At 45.5% G+C, this 22,686-nt stretch overlaps 1 protein-coding gene across 1 annotated transcript; it reads left to right on the top strand.

Moving 5' to 3' along the window:
• The first annotated feature begins 7,791 nt into the window (after positions 1-7,791).
• Positions 7,792-21,575, top strand: CDC25 (Rhodanese/Cell cycle control phosphatase superfamily protein). The gene is made up of 4 exons (XM_087389844.1): positions 7,792-8,008; positions 20,657-20,795; positions 20,875-21,037; positions 21,142-21,575. The coding sequence occupies exons 1-4, from the start codon at positions 7,923-7,925 to the stop codon at positions 21,204-21,206; spliced, it is 453 nt and encodes a 150-aa protein (XP_087245970.1). The 5' UTR covers positions 7,792-7,922; the 3' UTR covers positions 21,207-21,575.
• Positions 21,576-22,686: the final 1,111 nt, after the last annotated feature.

Raw genomic sequence — 22,686 nt, 5'->3', positions numbered from 1 at the left:
CATCTTTTTGGGTTTTGACACAAAAACCGGATGTTTATACGGCCGATGATTCTAATGTCTACACGGCACAAGGTTCAAGTTGAAATGCTTTTTGATACAAAAAAAATTTACGAATTACACACACGTGCCACAAGCTTAAAGTTTTAATGCTTCTCCATGCTCAATTGTTTTTGAGTGTGGTGGTTATGTTGCTACGTTGTGCACTCCGATGCTTGTGGACTTTTTTCTCACACATTATAATGGTTGCAATTTTGTAGGATGGGAACCTTTATTTAAGCGAACCTCCAGGTACGCACACAACATATATATATATATATAGAGAGAGAGAGAGAGAGAGAGAGAGAGGGGGGGGGGGGAGAGGGAGAGAGAGGGGGAGAGAGAGAGAGAGGGGGGGGGAGAGAAAGAGAGAGAGAGAGAGAGAGAGAGAGAGAGAGAGAGAGAGAGAGAGAGATTAATGTCCACGGGAGGCCTCACGGGCCTATGGGACAAAGTACACAGAAAAGCAAACTCATACAAGCCTCAGTGGGCTGAAGCAAAGGGTATGCTAGGACCCTTGCTGAGTACTAATCTATGCTAACAGAATCATAATCATTTAAAAAAAAGGTCAACTACAACTGTAGAATGGGCCATATCAATCAATCTATCTAGGCGTTGGGACGAAACCAAAGTCTGGTACAGTGATGGCTCTCTAGTGGGCTGCAAAGATGTCTTGTATCTACATCTATCGAGCTATCTCGTGCTGCGGTGGGGGACACGGTCTCTTTGCTCTCTGGACTCTCTGGGCTATGTTTAGGGTGACCCCTCATCTCTGTCAGTCTCCCTTGAGGAAAGCTGTGATAGGTCGGACCTCAATAGAGTGTAAGCTAGGGGCTCTCTGTCACACATGTGGCCTCTGCCCCCCTCTCTTGATGGTATTGTGCCGGCTGCTCATCTAGACTGCTCTCACATCGGCTAGCTCCTCCTCCTCCACTCCACTGTGTCCTAGGGCTTACTCAAATGTATAGAAGTATGTGACGCGTCGCTGTGCCCGGTCACCCTCTATGTCCTGTAGTGGTCTAACCACCCCCTGCTGCTCTCTGATCTGTCGTAGAAGCGTCTCCCTGTGTCACCGCATCTCTATCAGATAAAGTCCGATACATGCCTAGTCATGGAAATGGATCAGTCATGACAAAGGACCAAACCCACCCCTCTAAGTAGAGATAGCGGTAGCGTCCCCGAATCTCGTAGTAGGGCAAGGGCAAACACAAAGAAAATGCTCCTCTATCTTAACCGCCCCTAGCGTACATAGCGTGCAGACCCGCTGCTCTCTGGGTAAATCGTTGCTCTCCCTGCCTCGATCCTCAGCTAGTGGGATGAAACCCCCATCTGACCAATGGCAATCCTCAGTGCATGGGAGACTCCTCTATCCTTGAGATACTGGGTTTGATGATGAATCCCTCCTCTTATACTCTCAAAAAGTGGTCGCGACGATAAAATTGGGTCTTGGTGGGGAGCTCCTGGTCTTCCCCTCAAGTCCGGGATATGTGAAGCTGGAGGAGGTCTAACTGTATGTGATACAGTTGATCTCATCTCGCGGGATCGACTTAGGAGGTGCATCCATGCTGTACTAAAAGGGGGGAAGCATGTCCATCTGGATACTGTGCCTGGCAAGCCATGTAGATATGTGTGCATACCATGTGTCTGCCCTGCTATCTGCAAGTCGTTTGGATGACTCTAGGGCCAATCTCGAAAGTCTCCAATGGGGTAAGTCCCAGACTCTGTGGATGAAAGTCATTGTTTGAAAGATGGCATCAACCTGGAGAGGTGTCGTGGCGGCAAACTATGCCTGTACTATCTCATGTAGAACTGAGGGCTTACATCGGATCATCCTGGATCCCATCGTCACCTATAGCCGCTCGAAGCTCCTCTAGTCTATCATCGGAAGATCGCACCCTCAGAAAGGTGCCACATACATGACAATCGGCTGCACTAGTGTGTCGAAAAGCCAGCCCTTCGTCGGTGGATCTTGGAAGTGTGCCTGGAAACACTGCCGCTCTAGTTTAGCCAAAGCACTACATCGTGTGAGCCGTGCTTGGGCTACATGTTTCATCATGAAGATGGGTTGTGTGAAGACTGCTCCCAAATATGTGTATGACTGCACTATCTCCATTGGCTCATCACGATAGGTGAAACTAAGTCGATTAGTAACTACTCGTGAGGTGTTGAAGATCATAACCTTAGTTTTCCCAAGGTAAACCGTCAGATCTCTCTCTGCAAAACACCTCTAATGCCTCCAAATCTCTCTGCAGCCCCTCCGCTGAAGAGGATATAAGGACTATATCATCAGCATGTAACAATATCTGTATGAGGAGATCCCCTAGTAATGAGCCCTCACCACCTAGGCGATCTATGAAAGATGTGATCTCTTCAATGTAGAGTCCAAAGAGAGTCGGTGAGAGAGGGCAGCCCTGCTCTCGACCCAATCCGATAGACCATGGATCCTGCCTCTGGTTGACTCATATAAGCTCATCACACCCCAAATCAACATCTCCTGTAGTCTCCTGATCATGCGGGATTGTGGAACAGTGTCAAAAGCCTTTCGAAAATCTACGAAGCATGTGTAGACTCTCTTATGTCTGGACCTCGCCTCCTCAATGATAGCCCTCTGAGTGAAAATGTGGTCTAGAGTAGAGTGTTGCCTCCTGAATCCTACCTGCCCTAGTGCTCGCTGCCCCCATGCCTCTGTATGACTGTTGATCTCTCTCTCTAGTACCGGTCCATAGATCTTGGCCAGTGTGTGGCCAATCATGAGGGTGCGATAGTTCCCGGTGTCCATGAAGTCTCCTACTTTGTGTATCGGTACGATAGTAGTGGTGCTCCATGTTGGTGGGAAGCCATGACAAACTGCAAGGTTAAACGTATGTGCAAGGATTGGTGCTAGGATCTCTTGCCCATGTGCGAAGTGCTTTGTTCGAAGGCCCTCATGATCCTGTGCTTTCCGGTTGTGGAGCCGGAAGTGCAACCCACACATTGCGTAGTGAATAGATGACAAGTGGTGGGCCTGGGCATAGAGGATATGTCTAGCAGTGTCTTCCTCTGAACATCATATAGGGAGCATGCATAAGTGTGCCACACGCCCGGATCAGTGATGGAGATGGGTGGCTTCCCCTCAAAGAGGAATCCCCACCCAGTGGTTGGGTCTCCCCCACGAAATGATTTGATGATCTCATCCATCCTATGTGTGAGGAAGGCTCGTCACTTGCGGCGTGTCAACCATTGAAAGATCTTGTGTGCCTCATGTGACGTCAACTGACCCAAGGCTCGCTCCCATGTGAGGTGGGCTCGCATCTCTCTGCACTCATCATCAAACCAGGGGTTTTGAGGCATCTTCCCATCTCCTACCCGTGAAGATCGGGTCGTAGGAAAGAATCTGGTGGCAGCATCCTGTATCACTGTGGGAAGGGTGGATGAGGCGTGGTCGAGGTCTAAATCAGCCTCCAATAAGGCCGGAAGCTCTCTGGCTAAGTGACACACATACACTGGATCAAGGGCACGATCAAAGTGGATTTGGGTACGGGTAGCGGTAAGAACTCTCCTTGTGCCTGGTGCAATAGCAAGAACATCGAAGGCCAGATATGAGTGGTCAACTCCAAGTGGCGGGGGGGAGTATGGTGAGGTCATGTATCCGTGAGACAAAAGCCAAAGGGCCCAATAGGTAGTCCATTGTGCTAGTCCCGCCTCCATGTGGGAAGCATGTGAATCCCTCAAATGATGGCCATCTCTGAAGGCCATTGTAGATGATGAGGTCGTGGACAGCTCCCAACTCAAGCAGGTGTCACCCGTATGCTGTCACATGTGAAGTATCTGCGGAAAGTCTCTGAATCCCAAGTTCTACAACATCGAACTCTTGCATCATGTGGGGGTCTCTCTCACATGTGAAGTCACAAGTAAGCCCACTTGCCTATCCCTCGTCCTTGCATTGTAATACTCCAGAAGGAGGGTGTCTCCCTGTTTGGAGAACTCTATAATATCATAATGTATGGTCTCATAAGGACTGTGCCCCTCTGTGTGACATCATGGGCATATGATGATGTGAGTGGAGGGAAATAGCATACTGTAATGAAGATCAATCGGGCATCTAGTAGCTGCACTCATATCCACATGTGACGTGCATGTTCCTCTCTCCGTACCATAGATATGAGTGGTCTCAAGTGTGTTTTGAAAAGGACAGCTACACCTCCAGAGCCTCGTACTCCATTGTCTCTCCTCATTTCTCTCCTATGAGTAGACTCCCAGATGTATCCTGTCACTGTGGGCAGCCCTCTCTCTGGGCTCTCATATGTCTCAGTGTAGAAGATTGTCTCTGCCTGTGTATATCTCCGAGAAGCCACCTGGGTCAGACCTAAGTGTACCATTACAATTCCATACAACCATACTCAGCTTGTTTTGTGCACTCTTCTCTCGGGTCCGACACCGTCATAGTTCACCCTCTTCCTTCTCCCCTTCTTCCTTGTCCCCTCTATCAACTCTTTCTCGAATAATCACTTTGCCATCCTTGTAGACAGCCCATTTCCCTACTTCCCTTGTTGCCATGACCTGTGTCATGCCTTCTTTTCTATGTTCCTGCTATAGAAGGGTGAGGTCATCATCCAAGTAGATCTTGGTCCCCTTCAAGGATGCTCGCATGCTCATAAGGTTGGATCTATCAATTGCAGTCTGAAGTTTCAGCACTAACGGTCTTGTTCGTATCTCCCTCTTCCCGACCCTCCAAGCTGCTTCACATGTGAGGTTGACTCCCATCTTTGCAAATAGGGCTTGAGCATCTTTGGGGTGTCTCCCACTATGAAACCTCTAACTAGAACATTCATTGCTTTACTAGACCGTCTCTTCTTTTCCTCTAGTGTCTCAGAGATGAATTCTTTTTTGGGAGCTGCTGATACCTTTTTAACAACTTCTGTCCATTCAAGCATCACTTCTTTCCCCTTGTTGAGCTGTTGTGCAAATTCAGCATGCTTACCATTCATGGTAGTCTGCATGGCCTCCATCTCTTTCTTAAGAGCTGAGAGAGAGAGAGAGAGAGAGAGAGAGAGAGAGAGAGAGAGAGAGAGAGAGAGAGAGGGAGGGAGGGAGGGAGGGAGGGAGGGAGGGAGAGAGAGAGAGAGAAAGAGAGAGAGAGAGAGAGAGAGAGAGAGAGAGAGAGCGTGTGTATGTGTGTGTTGCAATGTGATAGCACTTCTTATACGAAAAAGCAACATCTCAGTAAACTTTAGAGGTCTTAGGAATAGGGATGCTATGTGCAAAGAATCCCTCCTTGTTTGGTATATGGCATCCCCGACATCAGTGCCTGCATCCGAGGCACACCAATGCAAAGGCAAGTGGTGGATCGAGGGAGACGTACCTTTGTTGGATCCATTGCACAAGGCATGTGAAGATGTGCACATGTCCCATATGCAAGGGTTCAACACTTTACAATGGGAGAAAGTTGCCAAAGCGACTTCCCCACCATGACGTTTAAGACAGTGTCTCATCACAAGAGGGCTCTTGGTAGCATGATAAAGCCCAATGAATGGAGTTGGTGGACAGAACCCCATTCCTTGTGCATGCAATGTATGCATTGTGTGTTTTGACCTTTATGTTAACCTCGAAATTGTTTTGCAGGTAGTGATGTAGCTTTGGTCCTGATGACCTTCAATCTCAAAATATTATGACTCTGCAGGTAGTGATGTAGCTTTGGTCCTGATGACCTTCGAGAATGTCAATCTCAAAATATTATGGCTTCTGTGAACCCTCCTAAGACTGGCAAGGGTAGTAGGCCACAGAAGCAAAAAGGCACCCACTACCATGGCTGCACTTTCCATTTCTCTATTTTCCAACTCTGTCTATTTGAAGACGTGGCATCGATCACCTACTTTCAGATGCAGCATGTGGACAAAACTAGACACATAGCCCATGGGTCAAGTTATGACGGACTGACGTGTCATTTGCTCCATGGCTTTGGTGGCAAATGAAGTCATGGGTTCTCACGATGCTAGCAAGGGGTTTCACTCCATAGGAAGTGTGGGATTAACACATCAAAGACTTCCATCAACGTCTGCAAGGTTATCCAAGTGCATTGGTCCTACGCGATGATTTTTTGATGATCTGAGACATACACAACATTGCAAAGAAGCTGGACTCGACTACCACGCTGACGATGCTGTTAGTGGGAGGATTTGGGCTGTGACTAACCAGGAGCACGTGTTCATCTATAATGAGCAGGATATTTCAAATGAAAGACCGTTCATCTTGGGCATCCAAACAAGATGGCAAATGGATATGTTGCAAGTGTATTGGAAGTGTAGCCAGGTGCAACTTGCATTAAAGGTTGCGCTTTTACAGATACTCTCTTGGTCAACCTTGCAAAGCCTCTAGGAGAGTGGAACTCTTATTTGTAAAATGGACCCTTTTCACTTAGAAGAGATGATGAATGAATTTACGAATGTCAAAATCTACTACTACAAGCCGTTGTTCACAAAGAAGTTATACATTTATAGATAGAGAGACCTTTTAACTTTCCACATCATGGGTTTTACCTAGAGGCCAAAACATGAAAAGTTTTATGGAGATTGGAAATTGCAAAAATAAATCTCTTAGGTAATTTTGAAAAATTGAAATCATTGTACATAATTTGCCAATTTTATAACAACAAGGCTACAAGCATGTTTAATGCCAACGACTATCCTCTCAAGATTTGAATGAGCTACAGAACTCTTGTCGGGCATTACCACCACTAGCATCCTAATAGTGCACCGACTCAATTCATCTCTAGTAGAGTGAGCATTGTAAATAATATGATGAAGGTTTTATGTTTCCTTGAATGGGAAAAGTGCAAAGAAAAGAGTAAGCACTTGATGAGGTAAAATGGCTCTTTGACTGTAGATTAGATTGCATGAATGTACCATGTGGGATCTTTGATGATTTGATGGATTATACCATTGGCCTACTCCCTCCCCACAACTTCTTGCTTGTGGCAATGCCTTTACAACACTGATATGGATACATGGTGCAAGGAGGAGGAGAAAAAGCTGGTAAGATGAACCTTAAACCACATGCATTATGTTGTTTCATAAGCAAGAATGTTAAGGTAAGTCAAAGCCTCCATTCCTTGAGGAGTCCGTGAGAGGGTTTGCAAGTGCATAAATGCACACTAAGGGGGAAAAAGCGCAGAGAAGCAAAAATAAAAATTTAAGAGTCATTCCTACCAAGGAGAGGCTATTGTGGACGTAGCAGTAGCAATTAGGAGGCCAATTAAGATGCTAGGGTGGAAGGTCATGAAGATAATTGTGGGATTGCTTAAACTTGGTTTCTCAACCTGCATGGGTCAGCTTCTAGCAAGGCCTGGCTAGGGATTATCTCATCTCATGACACATCATCTACGATGCAAGCATCAACTAAAGAAAGGGAGGAAATAGTCAAGTGAGCAGGGCAAAGTAGTTTTAGAGCCTGGTCATGCGAAGAGGGCGGGTTGCAAACTAGGTTGGATGCCAGATTTCAAGTTGATTTTCACACGTCGTAAAAAGCCTGGTTGTTGCTCCAGAGCAGATGCTAGCAGGAAAACTTGCCTTGAAAGGGATAGGGTGGTTTGCAAATCACCCAAGGCTCTTAGGCTGGGTTCCCACCACCCGATGGCCATCGATGGTGTGAAGGGCTACCGTTCTAGTGGCCCAAGAGGAGGACGGGCCTAGACACAGACACGAAAGTTTTGTGTGTGGCCCTATGATGGCTGCCCACTCCATGGCCAACTCTGCCAACAACTGGTACATGATTGGCCCATTCCATGTCCTCCAAGGCTTCCATGTCCTCCAAGCGCTAAACCAAACACAAGTTGGTGACGAACCGGATGACTGGTGTGAACTCAGACAACATGAAAACCCAACGATTTAGGGCTTCTCTGGTTTTTGGCCATGGCCTCCCGCTCCCTTGCTTACCTTACTTCAGCAGAGCTCGTCCGCCTGCAGCCCTCCCCGAAGCTCGCTATCATCGATGTCAGGTTGATTTCCTTTTTTCTTAAGTCTAATGCACAGCTCCTTCAATTTCGGTGTTATTCTTTCTCTGCATGGTGCCATTTCGAACCCTCATTGTCTTTCGCGATTAGTTTTTCGTAGATCCAGTCTTATTACACTGTATGTTTGAGAATGATGTCGATCAGTTTCCGGAACTTCTCTTATTTTTGCGTACCAATGGTTGCAATGAAATATAATACTTTACTAGAGGTTTAATTTGATCACATAGGTACGTAAAGTGTGTCTGCTCCCTCTGTTGCGTTTCCTTACCGAAAGGAAGTTCCAACTTGCCTAAGTCAGCCTGTAGTCTTAAACAATGTGTGCAGTGAAGGTTATACACACACAAGTGGTGTATAGATCGATTGAGATTTTGTGGAGAACTAAACGCAGTCTAGGCCACCTGAAAGCATACGAGATTCATCCAAAAGTCCCCATCTATCTCACAAATTCTGCATATGGATGCAAAGATGGAGGAGATCCTGGCCATGCGAATGATCGTTGAGGTGATGCGTGGGTTATTAGATGAAGTGATATGCATAGTATTGGGAGTCCTCTACAGCCTTTATAGCCTGCCCTCTTAGGCATAGATGGAGAGGATGGTTAGCGACATTGAGACAATTGAGCCACAAGCACGTGGAGAGCCATCCATACCAAGGAGAATTTTAACCACAACTATGGCCACGAGGAACTGTGGGTGGATGTAGCCGTGGCAGATGAGGGAAATCAAGATGCAACATCTGGTGGACGTAGCAGCAATAGATGAGGCAAATTAAGATGCCATGCTTGAAGATCGTGAAGATATGTTGGAAACTCACCACTGCAAAAGTTTTTCAACTTGCATTAATTTACTTATGGGACGCTTGATTTAGTGTTAATCGTGCATGGCTCAGTCAAAACTCGGGAGTTGACTTACTGCTTGTGGGCCGCTTGTGAGATGGATGAGCAACGGTCATAGGATCGTCATCCCATGTGAGTGTGCTCGCTGTAAGCGTGTTGCCTATTTCGCAAAGCATGATGGGATTGCCTATCCCAAGCCATAATACACAAAGACTGATTGGAAAAGAAAGCTTAGCTGGGGTAAAGTGTAACAGAGGTTCAACTAAATCTGTTATTTGCTAGGAATAGAAGAATTAGCAGGAAACACAGAAATGGAGGTAAAGGAGAAGGTCTCTCTTACTTGGAAGAGGGCAAGGGAGCTGATGATCATCAGCTCCCTTGATGTCTGACTAGCATTGCCAGGGCTGTCCTTTGCTTGTACAGCCTATGGGCTGAAGCTTAGGAGGTACAAGCACTCAAAGAAAGAAGGGTACTTGTATTAGTGTTGAATGAGAATGCCGTACAGCTGAAGCCCCTTTATATATTCTTGGAAAGTGGGCCAGCAACACCATTGCTTATGGGATTAGTACAACAGGCTGCCAGCTTGAAAGAGGAGTACTCTGGCCTGGCGTGAACAGGGAGGGCTTCAATTCAGCTCAGTAATTCTCGGAACTGCTGCACAATACTGTCAGGCTGTCATGTGGATTCCTCCTTTGGTAACCCTTCCACTTGATGTAGTACTCAACCAACACCTTGTAGCCCAATATCCTTGCTGGAATATACTCTATATGGCCAGATTCATCCATCGGAGGCAACTCTGTGGCAACTAGAGTTTCTGCCCAATATCCTTGCTGGAATATACTCTATATGGCCAGATTCATCCATCGGAGGCAACTCTGTGGCAACTAGAGTTTCTGCCCCTACATGCTTCTTCAGCAAGGATACATGGAATACATTATGAATTCTGGTGGCAGGAGGCAGGTCTAGCTGGTAGGCCAAGTCACCAACACTCCTTAGAATTGTATAGTGGCCATAAAATCTGTGGGTCAGCTTGGTGTAGTGTTCCCCTTCAATGAGGCATACTTGTGTGGATGCAGCCTGAGGTATACCCACTCTCACTCCTCAAATTTCACATGCCTTCTTTTCTGGTCTGCATATTTCTTCATTCTGGATGGTGCCCTGAGAAGGTTATCCTTGGCCAGCTTAGAATGGCTTGCATTAAGTACACTTCATCCCATGCATGCTGATTGAGAAAAATGTGATCTTTGATGGTGAAAGGGAATTGGACCTGGCATCCATATAATGCTTCAAATGGAGACATGCCAATAGAGGTGCGCTTTGTGGAATTGTAGCAATATTCTGCCAAAACACAACCACCTATCCCAAGACTTTTGTGTTTCAAAACAAAAGTCTCTCAGATACTCTTCTACCCACTTATTAACCCTTTCTGATTCGCCATCTGATTGGGGTGATATGCTGTGCTAGGGGCTAATTGTGTCCCGATTTGGGAGAAGCGCTCCTTCCAAAAACACTCAGAAATGTTGCATCCCTATCAGTCACAATCTCTAGTGGAAGGCCATGCAACTTGAATGTATTCGCCACAAAGTGGTTGGCCACTTGTGAGGAAGTATAAGTGGTCTTGGTAGGAATGAAGTGGGCTGTCTTGGTCATCCTACCCACAACCACAAAGATACTATTCCATCCCTTGGCTGTGGTGGGCAGACCTGTGATAAAACCCATGCTGATGTGTGTCCACTTGCCCTCAGGGATGGGTAGGGGATGTAAAAGACCTGCAGGATGAGTGTTCTCAGTCCTATTTTGCTGGCAATGCTCACAACTCTTGACATACTTCATTACATCCTTCCACAAACCTTTCCAATAGGAGCTTTGCTTAACCCTTTCATAGGTCTTGCCTAGCCAAATGTGTCCTGCCATAGGAGAGCTATGCAACTCAGCCAAGATCTGATTTTTAATTGAAGAATGAGGAACCAAATAGACCCTATCCAAGTATCAAAGGAGTCCATTCTTTAAGGCATATTGTGGATAGGCCATACAAGAGGGATCATGAAGAGCCATAAAGATAGCAGCTTATTGGCATGACCACGACCTAGAAAATGCATCCGCCACCACATTCTCTTTTCCCTTCTTATATTCAATGTCAAAGTCATAGCCTTGAACAAATTCCAGCCACCTCCTTTGCCTTGGGGTAAGAAGTGGCTGCCATATAAGTAATGGTGCGATATCTTAATGGCATGTAAAATGGCAAGCATTTCCTTATCATGAGTGGGGAAAATAAACTCCTTATCACTCAGGTTCCGAATTTCATATGCAATGACAACATGGCCCTGTTTTAGAACAGCCCCTATGCCCTTTCCACTAGCATCAGCCTCAATGAAGAAAGGTTTTGAAAAATCTGGGCATGTCAAAATGGGTGCTGTTATGAGAGCTTCCTTGAGATGATTGAAGGCTGCTTGGGCAGATGGACTCCATGTAAAAGCTCCTTTCTTAAACAAATCTGTCAGTGCTGCAGTTATCTTGGCATAATGTCTAATGAATCTCCATGTAAAAGCTCCTTTCTTAAACAAATCTGTCAGTGCTGCAGCTATCTTGGCATAATGTCTAATGAATCTTCTATAAAAGGAGGTTAAGCCAAGGAAGCCCCTGAGCTGAGTGAGTGTAGAAGGTGTTGGCCATTGTTTAACCACCTGCACTTTAGTTGGATGAACTGAGATACCCTTGGATGAGATACTCCACCCTTTGTGCCATGAAAGAACACTTGGAAGGTTTGGCATAAAACTGGTGCATCCTGAGAATCTCCAAATCTTAGCAACATGCTGCAAGTGCTCTTCCTTACTCCTGCTGTGTATAAGTATATCATCAAAGAACACAAGCACAAACTTGAAAAGGTAAGGTCCCAAAATCTGGTTCATCAAATACTGGAAGGTAGCAGGGGCATTAGTGAGCCGAAAGGGCATCACTTTGAGCTGATAATGTCCTCGTTCAGTCCTGAAGGCAGTTTTACTCTCATCTCCTTCCTTGATCCTTATTTGATGAAACCCGGACCTGAGGTCTATCTTTGAGAAATATTTGGATCCCTTGAGCTCATCTAATAAGTCATCCACCTTGGGAATTGGGAACCTGTTTTTGATAGTCATTTTGTTCAGCTCTCTATAATCAATGCACAATCTGAAAGTCCCATCCTTTTTCTTCACAGACAGCGGAGGCAAATGGGGATTGGCTATGGGTGATGAAGCCCCTATCCATCAGTTCCTGAATTTGAGTGGCAACCTCATCCTTTTCTGCTTTGGACAGCTTGTAGGGAGCCTTCTTGACAGGTCTAGAGCCTTCCTCCAAATAAATGGCATGGTCCACATCTCTCTTAAGGGGAAGGCCAGGATGGGGGTCCTTGAATATGTCTTTGCACTGCTGTAACAGCTCCAGCATGTCCACATCCTCCACCTTGAAGTGTTTTCCAGATTTCTGGGCACTTCCAGGTTCCAACTTTTAGACAAATAGGCTGACCTCTTCTTGAGGAGTCTCTTGACTTGCTTAGCTGTCACCATCTGTAATTTTTGAGCGTGAATTCCAGACAGACAAACCTCCTTGCCCATGTCTAGGAAAGTCATGCTCATATCCGGCACCTTCCTAGAGTCTTGAGCTAGTCACAGACAAGTATAATGTCTATAGGTCCCAGATTCAAGGCAAGAGATCAATAGTACATGAGTATTCTGAGGAGAGATTAATTGCAACTTCAAGACAGATTCTCTAACTAGTGGTAAAGGTGCTATCAGCTACTTCAACCTTTAAGCTTTGAGGCAGCTTTAAAGAATGGGTAGACTTAGAGTTTATAAAGCTATGGGAGCTTCCACTATCCACTAGAATGTAGGCATCTCTGCCCCTTGGCCCTTGATCTCGAAGGTGGTAGGGATGCTCACACCCTTTAAAGCATGGGTAGATATGGCATACAACTCTGGCTGGGAGTCCCATAGAACCTTCTCCTCACTGACAGTCCCATTGCCTTCAGCTTCCGTGCAAGGTTCATAGCAATCAAAAGAATCCTCATGATAGGAGCTGTGCCTTTCCACTGCTGCCAATGAATTCTGAACCAACCGAGGAGAGCAAGGCATCAAATTCCTGGTCATGGCTCTAAGTTCACCATGATTGAAGCCTCCAGGGTTGAACACAGTTCTCATCGTCCACCTCATCATCCCTTGAGGTGTCCTGTGCACAATCATGGAATTCCTCTGCATCTTCAGATTCTTCCTCAGATTCTGAAGCCTCAATAATCATACTTAGCTGGCTTTACATGCCTTGTTGTCCGCACTCCAATTCTCCCCACATTTGAAACAGAGCCCCTTCTTCCTCCTTCCATCCATTAGAGAGTGGGAGAATTGCTTATGAGCCTCCTTCCTATCCTTATCATTTTCTGGGAGTCTACCCTCAGATTTAGATTCCTTGCCAAGAATATTAGCCTTTGAAACCAAGATATTTATGAATTTTTGATTTGGCAAAATATGGGGTCATTTCTTCCCAATTCCATAGATTTTCCTGCCTTTGTACAACCAAGGAGTCTTTTATCACTCATTGTAATACACAAGAGGTATAATCCAAGAAAAATAATGAAAAAGGTATGCACAATCTGAGATATGCAGTCTTTTATCTATGGTTATGGGCCTTAGGCATGTTTAGAATGATTGAACATAAGTTGAAAACAAAAAGCGGGGAGCTGAACAGCCCATTTTTCTTTTAATATTCCACATATGACAAAGAATTAGCCATTGTGGTTCATGCCCTTAAACTCTGGAAGCACTATCTTATAGGCTCGCAGTAAACTCTCGTCTAGAACACTGTTTTGAGCAGAAAATCACGGTTCACTTTTTAGATGCATTGTTTGGACTCAAATGCACTGTTTGAACAGGAAATGCTCTGCCAAAACACTGTATTGGAGCTCTGTAGAATCACTGCTTAGAGAAGTTCAATCTGACATCAAATATCAACTGGCCATGTGGCAAATCCTCAGTATTTGCCCCAATTTTTAAGGGTTCAATTATTAATGTATGCTGCAATTTAGGGTTAGGCACGATAGAATCGAGCAGGATAGGATGTAGAATTGAAAAGGCCAATTTTTGGGGTCTGTAGGTAGAGAAAAAAATCCTAATTGTACCTGTTGGAACAAATTTCGAAGCAAATGGCAGGGCAAATGAGCTCCAATCAAGTACAGGTGCTCCCCTAGCTGAGGCAACTTCATGGTGTAGGTAGCTGCAAAACAGTAGATCTGCCAGCGGCACTGTTACTTGAGGATTTCAAGCTCAATTCTGGGAGTTTCTCTGAACACGTGGCAGAACAGAATCCAGGGCACTTTCCGCGATGAATTTTTGCACAGAGGTGGCCCTTGGGCTCAAGATAGGATTTCAGAGCGGAATGATAAAAATTTGACCATGAAATCCCAAGGAAGTGCTCTGATATCAACTGAAACAGAGGTTCAACTAAATTTGCTATCTGCTAGTAGTTTAGGGGACTAGAATAGCTCGGAGTAGCAAGAATTGGCAGGAAAAACAGAAATGGAGGGTAAAGGAGAAGGCCTTTCTTACTTGGAAGAGGGCAAGGGATCACCGGCTCCCTTGATGGCTGACTAGCATTGCTAGGACTGTCCTCCTTTGCTTGTGCAGCCTGTGGGCTGAAACCTAGGAGGTACATACACTCAATGAAGGAATCGTACATATGTGATTGAGTGAAATAGTTGTGTTTTTCTTAGGGTTTGTACCATCATTTGGCATTTGATATGAGCATGCATGGATCTTAGACTATTGAGTGAGCTGTAGAGCTCGCCAAGGTTTTCAGCCCGAGTACGTCGATAAATACCACCAAATATGGGCAGCACGGAAGCAAAAACCACATGGAGGTTGAAAAGGAGCCCAAGATGCTTTAATGGCATGACAAGAACCTCCCATCTCCCAAGTATTTGACAAGTACAAGGAGTGAAAAATCCCTGATGTTGAGCTTTGTCAGAGAAGCGCAGTGGAATAATTCTTAGCACTCAAAATCCCTCAGGATCTTAGCAAACACTTACTGAAATAAATCAGAGAAAAGACAGCAAACAGAGAAGAATAGTGATGTTTCAAACTTGTTCCAAGTGGTGCCTACCTGTCCTATCCAGGTATGCGTACACACTCTAGTGCCATGACCCCTGTCCTCCTCATTTAGGGGCTCACAGGTAGTCCATGAAACTCCAATAGAGCCATATGGACCTCTTTGGCACTAAGAGTCATGCTGTACCAAGAAAACTAGAAATAAAAAATTATTTCAAGGCTATCATGGACAACAGAGTGAAGTCACAATGGGAAATGGACCCTGAGCATAGGGATGTGTGCAAGATGAGGAACACTAGGACAGCCAAGCTTAGGATGTATAGTAGAGCTATAAAACGAGGAAGAAAAGTTTGCGAAGCCCTTGAGATCCTTGATGTCACTCATGAGGAGGCATACATGAGGCCTGGGATGCAAGGGTTCAGATTGACAGGACACGATCACCCGCTTGGGTTGCGAGGATGCTGACTCTCATACGATTGCACCTTGCATGAGACTTGTTTGCCTTGGATATGGGACCAATTGGTATAGTTCTAGGTTATAATTGGATGACATCTTTGGGAGAGTTTGTGTGGGTTTGAATGCCATTGCTCTTTGTTTCTTACACAAATGCAAGGCAGCTACACTGCAGTGTCTCACGGATTGCAATGAAATTTAAGGGAATTAAGAAACAAAATGCTCTATATGCATGATAGTGGGCCAATATCATGTATGTCCTAATCCCTCGTAAAGGATGTTGACACGTACCAGGTACTTCAGAGTTTCATAATCCAAAGTGTGGAGCCTCAAGGCCCATTTTCTTTTTAGTTCTCAGGTTTGTTATATTTTTTGGAGGTCATCTACTCTTAGGTACCTGTTTAATTACAGTTTTTTCCACTTCCCCCCTCCTAGAGTAAAGAACCTTCTGTTAATGCTTGAAAATACAACCATAAAGAAACATAAGTAGTCCTTGAGGCACTGATCATAGGAAACATAGAGAAAAGGAAACAGCCTGTTCTAGAGAATCGAGCTCACTACCTAGGGAATCTCTGAAACAGGGGCTAACAACCATGTCACCAGCATCCAGAGCCTGTGGCCATGCTAGACTGGCAGGCAGCCAGCCAGCTCAGCAGCAGTCCACGATGGCAGCGACGTGGCCTGCCACACAGGCAACCACGTTAGCAGCAGTTGCCGCATGGGACTGCCATGTAGTCAACCAGCAGATGCAGAGGCACAGTGCAGGAGCCAGTCGCAGGCTGCCATGTGGCAACACTGACGTCAGCAGTGCCACGTGGGAGGATCGGTTGCCACATCAGCAAGTCGGCCCACCAGTAGCAGGTTGGTGGACCGGAGCAGCCCAGTCGGTCAGCAAACAGGAGTTGGTTGGTCAGTTTGAGGCCCAAGGGGGCCTATAAAAGCCAGCCCCCTTGGCCCTCACTTCTCATCCGCTCCTTAGGCCTTCAGCCGTCAGAGCAGCAGAGCCAGCTTCCCCGCAGCAGACCAGCAGGGTGCCTTAGCCTCTCCAGGGATCTAGTGAGGATTCACCTCCTTTAGTTAGCTTAGTCTTTCAAGCTTGCAGTTGAGGGTTTCAGCTCCTCCATACAGTTGTATTCAGCCCTTTGGGCATTCATACATTTCAGTTATATATTCTTCTTCGAGGTCTGCTACATTTCTCTCCCTTTGATTCTCTCAATCACATCCACAATATCACTTTGTGTATTGAGTGCATCATCTTACAGCTGCAGTTAGTATTGACTAGGAGAGAGAGTGAGGATAGTCTGGGTTTCAGCTCCTCCATACAGTTGTATTCAGCCCTTTGGGCATTCATACATTTCAGTTATATATTCCTCTTCGAGGTCCGCTACATTTCTCTCCCTCTGATTCTCTCAATCACATCCACAATATCACTTTGTGTATTGAGTGCATCATCTTACAGCTGCAGTTAGTATTGACTAGGAGAGAGAGTGAGGATAGTCTATCTCCTGCGACATTGGTATCAAGGCTTCAGATTCTTTCCTAAGACAGAGGGGTTTCTAGGGGTATCTATTTTTATATTTTGTCCCTACCCCGGACTAGTGGTAGTACCATACTCAATTAGCCGCTCCCTCCCTTACTCCATCGCACATCGGGCCGGCTCCCGTCTTCACCTATAGGTCTTGACACCTTGCAACATGCAGTAAAGAGGGGGGAATTTTTTCCCCAGGAATCAGGAGGTTCAGGTTAGTCAGGGACAGCCCCCATCGTTTTATGGTCGAGACAAGATCTGGTAAGGACACCATGAGCACCATTGAGGAGTCCAACACAGGGGAAGGGTTCAGTGCCTCAACCACCACCACCACCACCCCAACACCACAGAATCCTGTAGACACTTCCATGTCTGCCATGACAGCCATGTTGCAGGCTATGATGCAGATGTAGCAACAACAGTTCGAGGTTCTCTTTACCCGCATGACCTAGCTTCAGGAGATGCGGGAAGATCGTGAGCAGGCCGCTAGAGAGTGCGAAAGACTAGCCCGGGAGGCAAAAGAAGAATGCGATTGGGAGGCTCGGGAAGTAAAAGAAGAACGCGATTGGGAAGTTGAAAGGGCAGATCGGGAAGCAAAAGACGAACGCGAAAGAGAGGCTCGGGAAGCCAATGAACTTTGGGACCGCAAGGCTCAGGAGGCCAAGGAGCTCCAAGAACGTACCACGAAGAGATGGGATCGGCAGCTTCTCATTTCTCTGCTCCGACTGGTGGGGGGAGACATGGAGAGACTTCCGCCCCCTGCCAAGCCCTCTTCCGCGGGAAGCTCTGAATGTTTATGGTTTTCAACCTTATGAGTGACTATCATGAGATTGAAACTGCACCATGTTGTGTTTTTAGAGGATGAGTTTGGGCATGTTCTTGGATTCACACACACACACACACACACACACACACACACACACACATATTTTTTATAGTGAAAACTTTTGATTGATTATATTACAAGAGTAGCGACCTCAAAAACGAGGCAGCCAAAAGTACATCAACTGAAAATCTCAATGTATGCTAGATATACATCATGATCTATGCAGTGTGTTTGCAAGCAATCAAAGAAGGATTGTTGCAAAGAACACTAAAAAAAGCCAAACAAGGAAAATTTGGGATCACCAAAGACTTGATAGTTCGTGTATGTCCATAAAGTCGAGAGTGCCCAATAGCGAACCCAAACAAAGAAAAGATGAAACTTTGGTCTGGGTGGATGAAAACCAAAGAGCCAGAAAGACTTCCCAAAAGGAACAGTCGGGAATCTCGCTTGCAGGTGCTGCCGAAGAAAATCAATGAACTCACGAGAACATGGACAAAACCAGAATAAATGAGGCATAGTCTCTTGAGAACTCAAGCGTTTGTGGCAACGTGCAGGAGCAATATGTCTACCAGCCAACATTTGTCCAGATGGAAAAATGCCCAGAAGCACTCGCCAGAAGAAAACCTATTGCCGAAGAGGAGTTTTGTAGGCCCAAAGCTGCTGTAATCTCTTTCTCCACCACTTGGTTAGGCGATGCATTCGCCAAATAGAATTGCCTTTCTCTGAAATAGAAAAGACTATGACTTTCCCACGGGCCTTCCCTCGGGGTATTTCACTGAAGAATTGGTAAACTCGAACTCCACTTTTTCAAAAGTGCCAGAGCTTTAAAGCCATTAGTATCAAAGGTTGTAAACACCTTCCCTAAATCAAGTCGAGGTAACTACTGCATCATAGCCACGGCGTAGGCTCCCACTAAAATCAATCGTAGAGGTCGCGATTTCTCCCACCTACCAAAGACGACTCACCTCTCCTGCCTAAGGAGGAAGCTTTCGCCAAAGAAAGTTTGAGAGAATTTTGCATACGCGGTAAGTAATTCGGACATCCACAAAAGTAAAAAGAAAGACTGGATTCTCGAAGAGACTTCATACCAAGCACAAGCACTTGGGCGTACCTTGAGCCAAGCAAGAACAACATTACTTACTCCCTCGAGCTTGAGCTGTCAACACCAAGGGAAGCAGTCCACACGCACCAAGTACGGCACCAACCTTTGTTGTTGTCATTTTGCATGGGTTTGTTTTCTTTATACAAACTTTCCAATGCGAAAGGTTTTGCAAATCCTGTTGTTTTCTTTATTGGACCCTTGAAAAAACATGTTGCCAGGGAAGCGGAACGAAAGATGGGCGGGTTCATCGAATTTTCTTCATCAATTCGGGCCTCCTATTATATAATTCTCTCCGAACGATGCAGACGCGATTTCTGTTGAGGTAGACAAATCCAATAAGAAATAGGGGATAGATTGAATTGTCATCATTTTCATATGGACAGTGTGCCATTTTTCTGAAGAGGAGAAGAGGTAAAGAAACTGAAATATGTATAGAGCAACTAAAGAAAAAAGTGTGAAGGGCTGGACAGGAGAAAGGTAAGTTTGCAAGAGGTCACGGAAAGGGCATAGACAGCTAGAGAAAAAAGGAGGGAGGGAGGAGTAAACTCAGGGGCAGAATCCCATGAAGAAGCTGCACAGAAGGACCCACAAACTGTACGGCTGGATGCAAGATATTGTACGGAATCTTAGCGTATGTCTGGCTTCCAGGAAACTGTACGGCTGGAAGCAGGAAATCTGTACGGAAATGTAGACAGGGCTTGTACAGAACTTACAGATGACCTGTACGAAATGTATGGACGCAGACGATCTGTACGGACGTACGGAGGCCAACCTGTACGGAACTGCCACACGGGGCCCGTGCAGACGTACGGACAGCGTACAGGCATTGAGGGAAAGCTGTACGGGCACCGTACAAATGTACGGACGGGAGGGGGAGGCTGTACGGAGTCCTTGACGGGGCTGAACGGGCAGAGGTCGCTCCTCTCTCTCTCTCTCTCTCTCACACACACACACACACACACACACTCACACACATATGAGGTGAGGAAACTTCTCTATGCAATGGTTGTGGCTGAATGAGTATGCTGGTTCTAGCGTTTGGTCAGGCTAATTTCTGCAGAATTGATCAACATTGCGAGGCTTGTTGGTGCTGGCCTTTGGCATCGCTGATTTCTGAAGCTTCAACAAATGTTTAGCATGTTGGGCTGTGTATAAAATGTACACATACTAACCTTCTGGTGTGTTATGTAGCTGGATGCTAATCCTCGAATTAGTGGACTTAATTCTGCAGGGTTAGGGGACCCTGGGACTAAGGGAAGCAGGCTAACGTGGGTCTAGAGGACTTAGACTGGCCAGTTGGCTATATTTAGCTAGGGTGCTTTTTGGAAAGCAAGATGCTCTTCTATAAGTGTGGCCAAGGTTATTGGGCTGGCACTCTATTGTGTTGACACCACTGGAAGGTCTGGTCTGGATCATGAGCCTAGACTCCTGCCTACTACATGGTGGATCACGAGATACTATGCTGAATGGTATGGGATGCTGGAGCTATGGGCATAGCCTTGTGGTAGTCTGATATCTAGCCCACGCGCTTTGGGGGTGGCAATGAGTTGAGTTGCTTGCTGATCTTTATTTAGTTTTCCTGATTGTGTTTGGACTGTGTTTAGGGTTAGATCTAGTGGCAAGGTGCTGATGCCAATCTGCTTACCAGGCATGGGAAAGTTATGGAGTAAAATTTCAGTGGACCCTTGTGAAAATTGCATATGTTTTTTTTGTTCATTTGGGACCAAATCCTGGCTTTTCACTAATATATATGCAATCTTACTCAGATAGCAATGGCAGCAGATATGTAACTAGTTTGACTCTTGTTTGTCCTGTAAGCAGGGATGAAGAAAGAAGTTACGATGGGCACATTGCAGGCTCGTGGCACTTTGCAAGCGACATGTTTGAGGAGCAACTCCCAGCCTTAGTGGAGAAAATTAAGGACCATGAGACCGTTATTTTTCACTGCGCCAAAAGTCAGGTTGCATGTCTATGATTATGCTGCCACCTTTATGGTTAATGAATCGCTACTAGGATCTGCTTAACCTCCTAATTTCCAGGTACGAGGACCAACTTGTGCACGGAGATTAACAGACCATATATCAACTCTGACAACCAACAATCTCAAGGATTTTCCCAAGATTTATATCCTCGAACGAGGTTTTAATGGATGGGCAGGAGCAGGGCAACCTGTCTGTCATTGTTCGGAGGCTACCTGCAAAGGTTCTAAATCCTCTTAAGTGACTGCATAAGTTTTACTGACGGAGTGAAGTATTTGAGGCCATTTACTGTTGAGCTTTAATAGCCGTAGTTCTATTCTCAAACAGGAGTCATCCGCAAGGCTCGTGCGTCTTATATTCAAAGGACACTGCGAATTCTGTGTTTGCGCTGACTGTGTATCAAGAGTAACGGATGCTATTGAATGATTGGTGCTTCCACATAGTTGTGGAGAGTAATCTTTGCGAATAAGCTGCCTGATCTTTGGTTAAAGCAGACTGAAGAATTCTCAAATCTCAACAATACTGAAAACAGATGGGACACTGGTTCTTTGCAAAAATATCAACAGTAATTTCGCTATCATTTATACTTCTCGACTGCTGGTATATCAAATTTGTTTTTGCACTATTTTGACCAAGTAAATCATAGGAGACTGAACTGTACTGTATTAAGTTTCATTTTTTTTAAAAAGGGATCTTGGGAGGTACAGATTGGGAAAAGGGGAAGATGCCGAAGCATGGGTTTGATGCTTGATGCAGGAAAATTATGAAAATTAATTATTCTGAATTTTTCCGATGCTACATGTAAAGGTATTTACACCAAGGTTTGAGTGCTTTTTCAAGGAAACAGGTACTTTTCTCTGCTGTCAATTTATTCCTATATTCGCGAGAGGACCCTTCTTGTTCACAGGAAAAATGATAACGAGCAGAACAATGTATATTTTTTAATAGAAAGTATTGGGTGAGTCTACTGGATTGGCAAAAAAATGGCATTTTCCTCCTGCATTAAGAAAGTAGATACTTGGGAGCGCTGCCTAAGATATAGACATGAATTTGATTTTACTTCTAATCACGGACAGCATGCGTGAGCATCCTATTGCCTAACTGTAATTGCTTGAATGGTAGATCAGGAAGAAGCATGAGAGAATTCACAAAAATCTGTGGATCATTGGAAACAATTATTTTGTCTGTTGGATTGCATAGCACACATCATGTTGGATTTAAAGTTTAGAGGTGGGTTTACAGTTTGCATACACATCACCTTTTCCTTGTGATAGTGGAACAAAGATTTGCCTCAGGTTGAACCTTTAGCTCGCTAGTATGCCTGCAACCCCAACCCCAACCCCCCCCTCCCCCCGCCCCCCCCCCCGTTTGCATACACATAACCTTTTCCTTGTGATAGTGGAACAAAGATTTGCCTCAAGTTGAATCTTTAGCTCGCTAGTATGCATGCAACCCCAACCCCAACCCCCCCCTCCCCCTTCCCCCCCCCCAAGCTAAAGAATGCATGCAACCCCAACCCCAACCCCAACCCCCCCCCTCCCCCTCCCCCCCCCCCCCCCCCCCCTCGCCCCCAGCCTTCCCCTCCCCCCCCCACTTTTTTTTTGTAAATCCAGTGCAGTATATTTATATTCTCATAAATTTACAAGATGGGAAGTCTCCAAAATGGAGAGTATCCCAGAGATCAGAAACATAAAAAGAAAAGCTCTATGCAAGAAGCATGTATATCACCCTCATGGCAGGCATCATATAAGGATTGTTGCAATGAGGCTCAGAAAGATTGATATGACTTGTGAATTTGTCGACCCATGTATGCCCAATTATGCTCACTCCAGATTGTCCAAAGAGCCCAATATCTCACCCATGAGAGAAATA

The sequence above is a fragment of the Dipteris shenzhenensis genome, chromosome 18 (genome assembly GCF_047967505.1).
Source record: "Dipteris shenzhenensis isolate YYH24624 ecotype China chromosome 18, Dip_SZ_1.0, whole genome shotgun sequence".
NCBI classification, from domain to species: domain Eukaryota; kingdom Viridiplantae; phylum Streptophyta; class Polypodiopsida; order Gleicheniales; family Dipteridaceae; genus Dipteris; species Dipteris shenzhenensis.
The sequence above is the reverse complement of the archived record's forward strand: the minus strand, read 5'-3'. Positions and strand labels throughout refer to the sequence as shown.

What these genes read in the sequence shown, in the direction of transcription:
- CDC25 (XM_087389844.1), top strand. Translation starts at nt 7,923, where the DNA reads ATGGCCTCCCGCTCCCTTGCTTACCTTACTTCAGCAGAGCTCGTCCGC. An exon ending in CTCGCTATCATCGATGTCAG is followed by an intron (nt 8,009 to 20,656) that starts GTTGATTTCCTT and finishes TCCTGTAAGCAG; the next exon opens with GGATGAAGAAAGAAGTTACG. An exon ending in TTCGGAGGCTACCTGCAAAG is followed by an intron (nt 21,038 to 21,141) that starts GTTCTAAATCCT and finishes ATTCTCAAACAG; the next exon opens with GAGTCATCCGCAAGGCTCGT.